The 12430-nt window shown below is 38.2% G+C and overlaps 1 protein-coding gene across 4 annotated transcripts in view; it reads right to left on the bottom strand.

Moving 5' to 3' along the window:
- Positions 1–5119: 5119 nt before the first annotated feature.
- Positions 5120–12430, bottom strand: part of LOC117310664 (ubiquitin carboxyl-terminal hydrolase 9X-like) — a 145557-nt gene continuing 138246 nt past the window's right edge. For all 4 annotated transcript variants that reach the window (XM_033850373.2, XM_033850374.2, XM_033850371.2 and 1 more), the window contains exons 42-45: positions 8816–8972; positions 8451–8663; positions 7976–8071; positions 5120–7282 (exon numbers count right to left, since the gene is read on the bottom strand). In XM_033850373.2, the coding sequence (XP_033706264.1) occupies positions 7145–7282; positions 7976–8071; positions 8451–8663; positions 8816–8972 (604 nt within the window). In that variant the 3' untranslated portion in view covers positions 5120–7144. The remainder of the gene's footprint in view (positions 7283–7975; positions 8072–8450; positions 8664–8815; positions 8973–12430) is intronic.

Genomic DNA, 12430 nt, shown 5'->3' with positions numbered 1-12430 from the left:
AGAATAGAGTCCTGCAAAAAATTTAAACTACAACTACCATACCATCTAGCAATTTCAGTTCTGGGTATATATTCAAGAGATTTTTCAGAGACTTGAACAGAAATTCAGGTAATTTACACACCCATGTTCATAGCAGCACTATTCACAGTAGCCAAAAGGTGGAAGGCAACTCAACCATTCATCAACAAATAAATGGGTAATATGTTCACATAATGGGATATATTCATACAATGGAATATTTTTCATCTCTGAAAAGGAAATCCTATAATTTGCTACAGCATGGATGAACCTTAAAGACATTATGTAAGTGAAATAAGGCCTTCACAAAAAGACAAATAATGTAGGATTCCACTTATATGAGGTGAGTAGAGTAGTCAAATTCATAGACAGAAAGTAGAAAAAAGTTTCCAGGGTATCGCTTGTGGGGTAAAGGAGAGTTGGTTATTTTGGAGAAAAAGAGATGGATCAATGATGTACCCAGAACTGCATGTCCACAATAGATAGAATTTAAACACTGGATTACTGATAAATTGAGGAAAGAAAATGTGACACTGGAATATGAGGAAGAGAGTAAAAAGAAGGGCATGGGAGAGGGAAGACCAGAAAGCTGGGAGATGAAGAGCGAGCTGAGAAGAGGGCCTCCTGTGGGAGGGCCTCAATTCCATGAGAAACTTACTTTTATCCCCACGCCTAAGATACTCCTAACACACAGCCCAATCCTTGGCAATTGAGTCCAGAAGATCCTTATCTGATGACATGTTTCTAGCCTCTATTTTCTTGCACCTTCCTCTGAATCCATCTCAACTTACCCCTTTCTCTAACAGTGAAATGTGCATTTCTCAGCGTGGCATTAAAGAACTCTGCAGGAAATTTCCTGGTGGTCCTGTGGTTAGGACTCCGTGCTCCCAATGCAGGGGGCCAGGGTTCGATCCCTGGTCAGGGAACTAGATCCTGCATGCATGCCTCAATGAAGAGCCCACATGGCACAACTGAGACCCAGCGCAGCCAAAACAAACACTCTGCAGAGACCTGGATATTCTGTCCCTAATTTTACCCCCCAAATTCTATGTGGTATATTGAAAATTTAACTCATACTTTACCTCTGGTGGGAGACTGAAAGGATACTTTGTGAAGCCTCCCTTAGATCTCCTGGGATAGCTTTTACTGGTTTGCAGTGCTTGTACACAGAAGCTGAAGGCTCTGCTAATCAGTCACATCTGTAAATTTCTACAGAGGATTGCACTTGGTGATTACACTCACTAAGCTGAAAGTTTCTGGGAACTATATAACCCTGATCCCCTATATCCTCTAAGCAATGATTAAGTATGTAGGAGTATTCAAGTTCTTATCCCTTGAAGCAAGGCAAGACAGTTTGTGAGGTATAATTTACACTTCAAAGCTCCTCCTGGATCAAGCTGAGGCTAGCCTTCTGAACCCATGTCCCAGCTGGCTTTTTCTAGTTTCCCCTTTCTGCTTCTTTCATTCTCTTTCAGGTTCCTCTTGAGAGTCATTTGCTTAAGAATTGCATGTTGACCTCTGCGTTTAGATAATGCTGTCTGTGGCAAGGGTCCTCCCCACCTCTGCAAACCTAAGCACTTGAGTCCTGCATGTACATATACACACAAAGTACATAATTTGTTTAGCTCTCAATTTTCACTCTCAGAAAACAGTGCAGTGATTACAGGTTTACTTCTCCCTGAGAGCAACCTAATGAATGTTTTCTTCACTCAACATAAAATGACTGAGACCAAGCACACTTTATCTTGAAGTTCCAGTGGAAAGGAGTCACATGTGCTATAGCTAAAGGGCTACAGAGAAAGGCTTTTGGGACCTTACACTAACTTGCATAGCAGGAAAAATGTTTTAAAATAGCACACTGTCTATGGATCATCACACTGAAGCTAAACTAGCAGAATATATATTCTGGTGATCCCTCTGCCAGATAACAGCTGTCTTAGTTCAACCTACTATGACACAGAATGCATTACTTAACAATAGACATTTATTTCTCACAGTTTTTGAGGCTGGAACTCTTGAGATCACAGTGCCAGCATGGTCTGCATTGGTGAAGGCCATATTCTTGATTTACAGATGGATGCCTTCTTGCCATCCTGTGCCCACATAGTGGAGAGGGACCTGATTCTTTCACATTTCTTCTTACATTTCTTCTCCCATTCAAGAGGGCTCTACTCTCATCACCTAATCACCTCCCAAAGATACTACCTGCTAATACCATATCATTAGGGGAGCACTATACATCTTTAAATCTGGCTATGGGTCTTTTAAATGGGGGCTAGAAGAATCCTCTCTGGCATTCTGACACAGTTTGATGCGAAAAGAAAATGCCAGGGAGTTAATAACCCAGGGTTGATACTTGCCCAATTCACAATGGAATCCAGTGGACAAATACTTTTCTCTTCCTTGTACGCTGACAATCATGAGGCCCATTCTACAAGCTTCTCAGAAAGAAGATCACAGGGACACCAAACACTAGTTACCCATAGTAACTAGTAATGGATTGAATTTTCCTCTTGTCTCTTAAATACCATTCTAGGACTTCCCTATTGGCACAGTGGTTAAGAATCCGCCTGCCGACGCCGAGGACATGGGTTCGAGCCCTCGTCTGGGAAGATCCCACATACCGCGGAGCAATTAATCCCGTGCGCCACAACTACTGAGGCTGCACCAGAGCCCACAAGCCACAACTACTGAGCCTGCGTACTGCAACAACTGAAGCCTGTGTGCCTAGAGCCCGTGCTCTGCAACAAGAGAAGCCACCGCAATGAGAAGCCCGCGCACCACAACGAAGAGTAGCCCCTCTTGCCATAACTAGAGAAAGCCTGTGCGCAGCAACGAAGATCCAACACAGTAAAAATAAATAAAAATAAATTTATATAAAAAATATGCTTCTACAATGTCAATGACTAAAATGGTCTCATAATGAACAGGTTAATTTGAGGATGATTAGAGATCATGCCCCAATTTTAAGCATCAAATGAGCAAGTCTGAAAGAATTCGTTTATAATAAACTTCCACATGGAGGCATGTTTTATTCTATATCATGAACATGTTAGGAATTCCAGAAGTTATGTATAATTCCAATCCTAATTTTGATTTCCCTAGGACTGTCTTTTGAGAAACTCTCACGGTGATCCTAACTGTAATGTTCCATATGTATTTAATTCATTACTGATGTCCTGATGTACAAAAACACAGCAGCTACTGTAACAGGGAAGAGTCAATTCTGACTCCATGTTGGATCTGTTTCTTTTACTTTTCGTTTGCTTTTGTTATAATCATTGTCTATAGCTGTAAGCATCCTGCCTTAGGGATCTCTATCCCTCTGCCTGAATATTAAAGTGCCTTTGTTCAGCTCACAGAGAGACACTCTGACCCTGCTCACCTGTGAATGGCTGCAGAAAAGAAGAAATTAACACATTCCCTCTTATTTTGCGGGCGTCTCACTATTGGGGCCTCTCCTGTTGCGGAGCACAGGCTCCACACAGACTCCGACAGGCAGGCCCAGCGGCCATGGCTCACGGGCCCAGCCGCTCCGCAGCATGTGGGATCTTCCCGGACTGGGGCACGAACCCACGTCCCCTGCATCGGCAGGCAGACTCTCAACCACTGCGCCACCAGGGAAGCCCGACAAATGGCTTTTTTACTTTACTTCCTCACCTCCTCTCCCTCTCTCTGCTATAGAAGAAACTGGCATCCAGATCCCAATATGGTGTTTCAGGGACCCTAGTTCTCCATGTTCTTGGTCTGCCGGCTTTCCAAATAAAGTCGCATTCTTTGGCTCAACACCTTGTCTCCTGATTTATTGGCCTGTAACAAATTTGGCTTAGCCAGCCAGGAGCCTCGCTGCCTGTGGCTAGCTGGTCCTGGTCAGGCGATATTGGGGCAAGTCCCTAGCAGCTGCCGGGACCATGTGTCCTGAGGATCTTCCCTTCAAAATTCCCTGAAGCAGCACTGGCTACCCGAGCCCTTGGCAGTTGGAGCAAGTAACCGACAAACTTACCTGATAAAAGGCAGATGTATTATAATTAAAAAGTTAAAAGTAGGATCTCTCTGGCTATCTTAAATTTCCTAAGGTTACAGAAAACCTAGAATACATTGATTATATATATATAATAGTACCTATATGGAGTAGTGGAAATAAGTACCTTCTCTTTTAATCACATTATTTCTTCTTTGTACAATTCCAGCTAGAGGCCTCTTGTAAAAAAAATTTCCTATCAATTCAATTAAAGTACCATCAAACTTGTTTTGTTAATTCTTACAAATACACTCAACTTTCCTTATTTGTAGATTCTATATTTCAAATTTATAATTTGCCTACTCAATAAAATTTATTTATAACCTCAAAATCAATACTCCTGGGCTTCCCTGGTAGCACAGTGGTTGGGAATCCACCTGCCACTGTAGGGGACACGGGTTTGAGCCCTGGTCCGGAAGATCCCACATGCTGCAGAGCAGCTAAGTCCATGCACCACAACTACTGAGCCTGCACTCTAGAGCCTGACAACGACAACTACTGAAGCCTGCGCGCCTAGAGCCCATGCTCCAAAACAAGAGAAGCCACAGCAATGAGAAGCCCATGCACCTCAACGAAGAGTAGTCCCCGCTCGCCACAACTAGAGAAAGCCTACGCACATCTGTGCGTAGGCTTTCTGCTACAGCGAAGACCCATAGCAGCCAAAAATAAATAAATAAAATAAATAAATTAAAAAAAAAAATCAATAGTCCTGTGGCTATTCAGTCATCACAGAGCAGCAAAAATGTTTATGCATCTGATATTAATGTTCCCAGATAAAGGCGGGTCACGATTTGCCTTTATATTTCCCCTGCCATACTATAAAAAAGGCGTCATTTTCGGGGTATTGAGTGGCACATTCTCTTCTTTTTTTCTGATTTTTGGTTATGATTTTGCTATTTAAAATAGACCCCAAGTGTTTTAAGTGCTGTGTAGTGTTCTTAAACACAAGAGGTCCGTGTCACTTTGAGAACTTATGTTTTCAATAAGCATCATTCAGATGTGAATCTTATAGTTCTGCTGCCCTTGAGTTCAATATCAAAAATATATATTAAATAAAGTATCTTTGAACAGAAACACACATAAAAGAAGATTATGTATTGATGGGTTCAAAAGTACAACCAGAGGCTTGCAGGGTCCTAACCCAGTACTTCCCGTACATCAGTATTTGTTAACTCAGTGCTCATGGCAACTCTTTCTAACATAACTACTGTAAATAACAAAGACTGACCACAGAAATATGCCCAAAGCACAAGACTACTTACTTTAGGAAATTTAAAAATTAACAATACTTGTTTTTCTTTTCTGTAATTCCTGTATGGTAAAGGGCAAAAAGCAAACCATTTTAAAAATAAAAACTCAACGTGTCTGAAATGCTAAATTCAGTGCATGTCAAGGCATGCTATACAAAAAATTAATTTTATTGTAGTCTGTAAAAAGAAAACAAAAAGAGGAACAACAAACAAAAACACAACACAGGACAAAAGTCTTCTTAAATCAAATTCTATTTGTGTGAATTCAGCAAAATAATTTCTATAAAACAAAACAGCAAAATATTTAAGTAGTATCGGATGGGCTGTATTTGCTTGCAGGGATATTTGGTTTTTAGATAGGTTCCAAAATATTATGCACATTCAAAAGTTACCAATTCTTTTTTTTTTGCGGTATGCGGGCCTCTCACCATTGTGGCCTGTCCCGCTGTGGAGCACAGGCTCGGCATGCACAGGCTCAGCGGCCATGGCTCACGGGCCCAGCCGCTCCGCGGCATGTGGGATCCTCCCGGACCGGAGGCACGAACCCGAGTCCCCTGCATCGGCAGGCGGTCTCTCAACCACTGTGCCACCAGGGAAGCCCACCAATTCTTTTTTAAATATAGTATTTACTCACAAGTTTCCTGGAATGCTGAAACAAATTTTTATTCTAAAATAGTACTTCAGAATTATATTAACTTGAAATTTATTATTTAATTAAACTCACAACAATAAGAATTTTGGAATGGAAAAGAAACTGGGATAATCTTGCTCTCAAGTAAAATAGTGATTGACAAGAAAATCATCCAGACATCTTGGTACAATGGTATTTCAAACTACTGTGGAACCCTGATGATGTCCACTTCATCAGGCTGCAGTTGAAGCAAAATTTTAGAAGGTTCACCTAATAAACTATACCAAAAAACAAAACAAATGCGCCAAATACAGTCTTCTCTTACGCTCCCCACATTCTGGTATGGCAAAATTTTACATATTTATTTTAAAATCTTAAAATTCTTATTATCAATATTTTCACATTCTGTATACCACCAAAGAGACTGAACTGTCAAACATTAAATATGAAGAAAATATATGTAACCAAAAACTGCTTGTTTGTCACATCTCCCCTTGTTTTATTTATTCTTGGTATAAGAAATAAAAGCTCTGGGCAATACAGCTGTCACTTTGAGGAAACTGCTGTCATTGAGGTAAATGTGTCCTCACTGGCTACACAAACTTAGTGTGAAGCCAAGCTAAATGTTATAGCATTACTAAAGCTCTAAAGTGATTAATGTATTACCAGAATAAAAAGGTAATGAAAAATATGCAGAAACAGTGTTATTACATCATCAATTTTCAGATATCTTCCATGTAATTCAAAGCCTAACATGGCTCCAGTAACAAGAGTTAACAAAAAGCTACTGGTGTGATTGACATGAATGGCCTCTTTCAATGTTACCTTTTTTCTTCTTTATTCTGGTAAAGGATTTGATCCAATTGCCACAAAGCTGAACATACTGGTTGCCAAATGCAGCAAACAGAAAAAATTATTTTTTTGTAGAACTCTGACATTCATCAAAAAAATTTTCTTGCCTAAGAATTAACAGTCAAACATTAATATATTATATACACCTCTGCCATTTACATATTGCTATCAGCCATTTATTACAAAACATTATACACTTTCTCCTGCAGGTGGCTCACAAACTGACAGCAAATTTCTGCAGATGAGACAATGAATCAACTCTCCACTCCATGCTGAACAATTTCTCTAGTTGTAAATACTAGCCAAATATAGAAGTTTGGACTGTAAGGCCTAAGTGCCTGGTCTTAAAGGAACCAGTTAATTATGGGAATTTCACTGATCCTTCATTTGAGATGAGGATACTTCTTCATTGCCTTCATAATTTTCTTGTGGTCGTTGGCTAGTTTTCTGATGGTTGTTCAAGTGATGTGCTGCTGGCCCTGTATACGGCTGTCCATGCACATGATTATTCTGAGAAGGTGAAACAGATCAGCATGTCAGACTTTTCAAATTAAAATAAAAAATCATGGTGTAAAGTCTGTCTAAAAGTAGACATGAGTCCTTTTTCCTTGGGGTGGGACTCAGCAATCTCTGATTTTAACAAGTGCCTTCAGGTGATCTGAGGGACATTAAATTTTGGAACCACTGACTTAAGATGTGAATTAGTCTCGTTTATGGTTTAATTGAGGACAATCTTTCCAGAAACTTGTTTTTGAATGAAAGTTTTTTCAGATAAAACTTTTTCATCAGTTATCATTCTTTCTTTCCATCTACTGAAGTCAATCAAACTGTTAATTTTAAAAGACATTCTTATTGCAACTTAACATTGCATAGAAGTAACCAAGACACTTCTATTCTTAATATTATTTCAATAGTTATTAATTTTATGTTAATAAATCACACATTTTTATTAAATACTACAGCTTTTAGTTCAAGAGGGCTGCCTAGTAGAGAAAGAAAATACTACCAGGTTAGTCAAAACATGCTATTACATGACCCCACTCCAACCACTCTTCTTCTTGTCAAAGTTATTCTAGATAGTTCCTTTACTACTTTACAGTCACAGGTAGTAAGTTACAGAATATGTAAGAAAAATAAGTAAATAATTTTTAAGTAAAGCACAAAAATTTGGGGGATAATGAAAAGAAGCAAACTCCTGTTCACCTGTTGATAGTGAGATCCAGATGAATGAGGATATAATGGCGCATCTTCTGGTGGAGATGATTCATGCTCATCTGGGGCATCTTGGTCATCGGGCTCCTAATAGTAAAATATTTAAAAGAGATTAAGAATGTGATTATAAAGCAACTTTAAATTTATTTTTATTCTTTAGGAATAAATTTTTTTCAAATCCGTAAAGCTGACCTGTTTAACATGTTTTCATTTACTGCAGATAATTCACAATTAGAGAAAAAGTTTGATTTACCTAGATATATGAGTTTCAGACAATTTCACAGAAATTTCTCCAAATTAACTCTAACAAAGGAGTCAGCATGCTTCTTTGATTACTTGAGAACAACCAACACTAAACGTTAAAGCCAATAAAACTGCATGACAAAATTTTTTACCACTGGCCTATAAAAAATTACTTCTCTTTCTTCCATTTTTATCTGCTGCCCATTAGTGGTTTTTTTTTTACCTCTTCTGGACAGAGTTCACAAGCTTTTGCCAGTGTCATCCTAGCACTATGTGATCTCTCTAAGAAATAACCATTTGATGTTTCATTGCTTTGCACTGGAGGAGACCAATTATTATAAGTGTATTGAGGATTGCCAGTGTATGGTCTTCTTTCAAGTTCATCTCCAAGCCATTCCACTGCCCAGGTCCACTTTCTTTTAAGATCTCCATTACCCTTGAAAAGAAAATAAAATTGTTTATGAAAGAATTTGGAATAATTTTTATGTTAGCTTAAAATGCTGACGCCAAACTTTCATGATTCTTTTCTTACAAAGCACCCCTTATTATGATTCAGATTGTTTCAAAATTATAAGAAAAAATTCTCACCTGTAATATTTGGTAAGCAACTGGACAACTGCTAAAGAGAGCTACCATACATTTTATACACTGGTATGCTCTTTTTTGATAGTGATTCTTAGAGCGCTGGATAGTATCGAACAACCCATCTCGATCATCTGGGATTCCTTTAAGTGCATTATGAATTCTAGAAAAGAACCAGATACATAAATTTGCGGTATCTCTTAGCTAACATTCTGGAGCCTACTGACTGCCATTCAATATACAATTTTTATTTATTTATTTTTATGCGGTACATGGGCCTCTCCCATTGCGGAGCACAGGCTCCAGACGCGCAGGCTCAGCAGCCATGGCTCACGGGCCCAGCCGCTCCGCGGCACGCAGGATCCCCTGGACTGGGGCACGAACCCGTGTCCCTTCCATCGGCAGGTGGACCATCAACCACTGCGCCACCAAGGAAGCCCTCAATACACATTTTTCATGTAATTATCTGATCTATTTAACTCTATAGTTAAATTACTAAGAAGGTACCATTAGTAAACCCACTTCATGGATGAGAAAACGAGTACAGAATTCAAACAACTAATGTCACATAGCTAGCAAGCTGGGGAGCTAAGTATGACTCAAGAGTCTGAAGTCCTATGAAATTATTATCAATTTGAAATGATTTCCCTATACTGTAATTTAAATGAACAATTAAGGATACTAATAGTAAATTGTTCTCATTAAAATTAACTATAAACTATGTCTTCATGAATGCCTCGGCTGAGAACACATTTACTTGTAGTTAGAGCATTACTTCAAGGCTGCACTTCAGAGTATAAAGTCTAGTTTCTATGAAAGTGATATAATCTGGCAGTACAAAATTAACTTGAATTCTAATCAACATGGTGGGTAAAGCCATTTTCACTGCCAAGAACTGGCTGAATTGGTAATGATCAATGATTTCATTTCACCTCTAGCCAAACCTCAACATAACATTTTATATAGCCAATGGAGTCCTGTTCTCCTTAGTAGCCAATTAAATTTATGGGTAAAAATGTGCCTTCTGTAGTATCAGTAACTGAACATGAAGTATCTAGAAAAAATTCTCTTGCATACCATTTGTTTTACTTAACAGAATATCATTATATTCCAAACCAAAAGCACGGCTTTTTCTTTTGTTTACATGTTTCTTTTGCAGTACATACATTCATATAAATCTTGTTCGGAAAATATTTCAGTAATTTTTCTTTTTTTTGGCTGTCACACTTGGCATGTGGGATCATAGTTCCCTGACCAGGGATTGAATCCACACCCCCTAGCATTGGAAGCATGGAGTCTTAACCACTGGACCTTCACAGACATCTGAGTAATTTTTCGAAGTCTCATCATTCCAGACAAAAAAATAACATGCATAGGCACTGTTTAGCTGGAAACACTTGTAGTATATATTCTATTTTTATTCTTTAGTTTTAATTGATAACAAAGTGATACTCAGTATTTCTGCCACATCACCATTAATATCAACTACTTTTTTAAGCCATTATAATCGATATTGTTTTTGCCCACTTTGTTCTGTTGCCAATGACAGTGCTTGGCACAAAGTACACACTTTGTAAATATCTCTTAAGTACTGTTTATTAAATAAACCAAATGGTCATTTTACAAAACACTTCACATTTAAGCTAATAACAATCCCATACTAATTTGTTCACAAAAGCTCACTATTGTGCACATTAACGGAATATTTATACCTTTACTATTATCACTTCCTTGAGTGAAACTAGAAGGCTAGGATAAGACTGATGAGTTTAAAGCATCTGTAAGAAGTCACACGGGGACTTCCCCAGTGGCACAGTGGTTAAGAATCTGCCTACCAATACAGGGGACATGGGTTTGAGCCCTGGTCCAGGAAGATCCCACATGCTGCAGAGCAACTAAGCCTGTGCACCACAACTACTGAGCCTGCATGCCCAAACTACTGAAGCCCGCGTGCCCTAGAGCCTGTGCTCCGCAATGAGAGAAGCCACCGCAATGAGAAGCCTGCGCACCACAACAAAGAGTAGCCCCTGCTCTCTGCAAATACAGAAAGCCCACACACAGCAACAAAGACCCAACACAGCCAAAAATAAATTAATGAATTAAAAAAAAAGTCACACAGTAAATAACATATGCTTAAGTTCTTTAGAAAAATAATTAATGAGTAAAAATTAGATCCTATTAAAACAGACTCTAAAAGTATCTAATTCTGTCAAGATACTGAAATAGGTACTAAATAATAAATGAATATAGGTTGTAACATTTTTGTTTCATGGTAATTTGTTTCTGGTTAACACTATTTTGAAAACATTGATTTTGATTTTCTGGAAATTTAAGATGCTAAATTAGTTGAGAATTTGAAAATATTAATTTAAGAAGTCTAATGTATTTCCAGTCCCCCTTAAATACCTGATTAAAGTGATTTATCATTAAACACTGTGTTCTACAAATTTATTAAAAACTTAAAGTCATTTAAATTTTTTCATTTCTATTATTTATTTAAAAATTAAGATTTTACTGGTTGTTTTGAGGATCAATACACAGACATTTCAATTTGTACATAATTCTTAACATTATGTACCAAAAACCTAAAATATCATGTAGTTGTGATTCTTTTAACAGTTATTCCAGTGACCTTCCAGCTTAAAATTTGGAGGCAAATTTTCCTTAATAGAATATCAAGTACCAATAGCTTCATATTATAATAATTTATTTATTTATTTATTTATTTATTTATTTATTTTTGTGTGTGTTGGGTCTTCATTGCTGCGTGCAGGCTTTTCTAGTTGCAGTGAGCAGGGGCTTCTCTTTATTGCGGTGCATGGGCTTCTCACTACAGTGGCTTCTTTTGTTGTGGAGAATGGATCTAGGTGAGTGGGCTTTAGTAGTTGTGGCACGCGGGCTCTAGAGCACAGGCTCAGTAGTTGTGGTGCACGGGCTTAGTTCCTTTGCAGCATGTGGGATCTCCCCACACCAGGGATGGAACTTGTGTCCCCTGCACTGGCAGGTGGATTCTTAATGACTGCGCCACCAGGAAGTCCCCAGTATCTTGAAATACTGACATGTTGTTATATCATAAGTCCCACTAATTCACAATTTAATACCATACACACTACATACTCAAATTGTCAATCGTTCACAGCACATTAACAAAGTTACTAGGAAAACTGGACTACCATGACCAAAGATGTTACAGAGTGCCCAAAATTCTGACGGTCATTTTCACATTTTTCTTTTGCTTATTAGAATGACTAATAGGTGGCAATATGTATACATATAAGTCCCTGTGGGGAGAAAAGTGAGGGTCAAGTGGTAAATTTGAGCCACTAATTCTATATCAGTATTCTTAGGCTGAGTTTTACTGCAAAGAACACAGCAGAATTTTGGGAAGAACTCTGAAGGTCTGCTGGTAGGTAGGATAACCTTAGGTCAAAAAAGTTACTGTTGACTCCTCATATACTAATAAAACTTCTAACAGGCTAAGGATTATTGTTAAATATCTAAATGTTACTTAGTGTAATGAATTAAAAAACAAGCATATGTAGTCCTAAATTACTATTAATGGAACTTAAAAACTTATCAAAAGCCTACATTAGTCTTAAGTTAAAAAAAGTGAAAAACGTT

This window comes from Tursiops truncatus (assembly GCF_011762595.2).
Source record: "Tursiops truncatus isolate mTurTru1 chromosome Y unlocalized genomic scaffold, mTurTru1.mat.Y SUPER_Y_unloc_2, whole genome shotgun sequence".
Lineage (NCBI taxonomy): Eukaryota > Metazoa > Chordata > Mammalia > Artiodactyla > Delphinidae > Tursiops > Tursiops truncatus.
The sequence above is the reverse complement of the archived record's forward strand: the minus strand, read 5'-3'. Positions and strand labels throughout refer to the sequence as shown.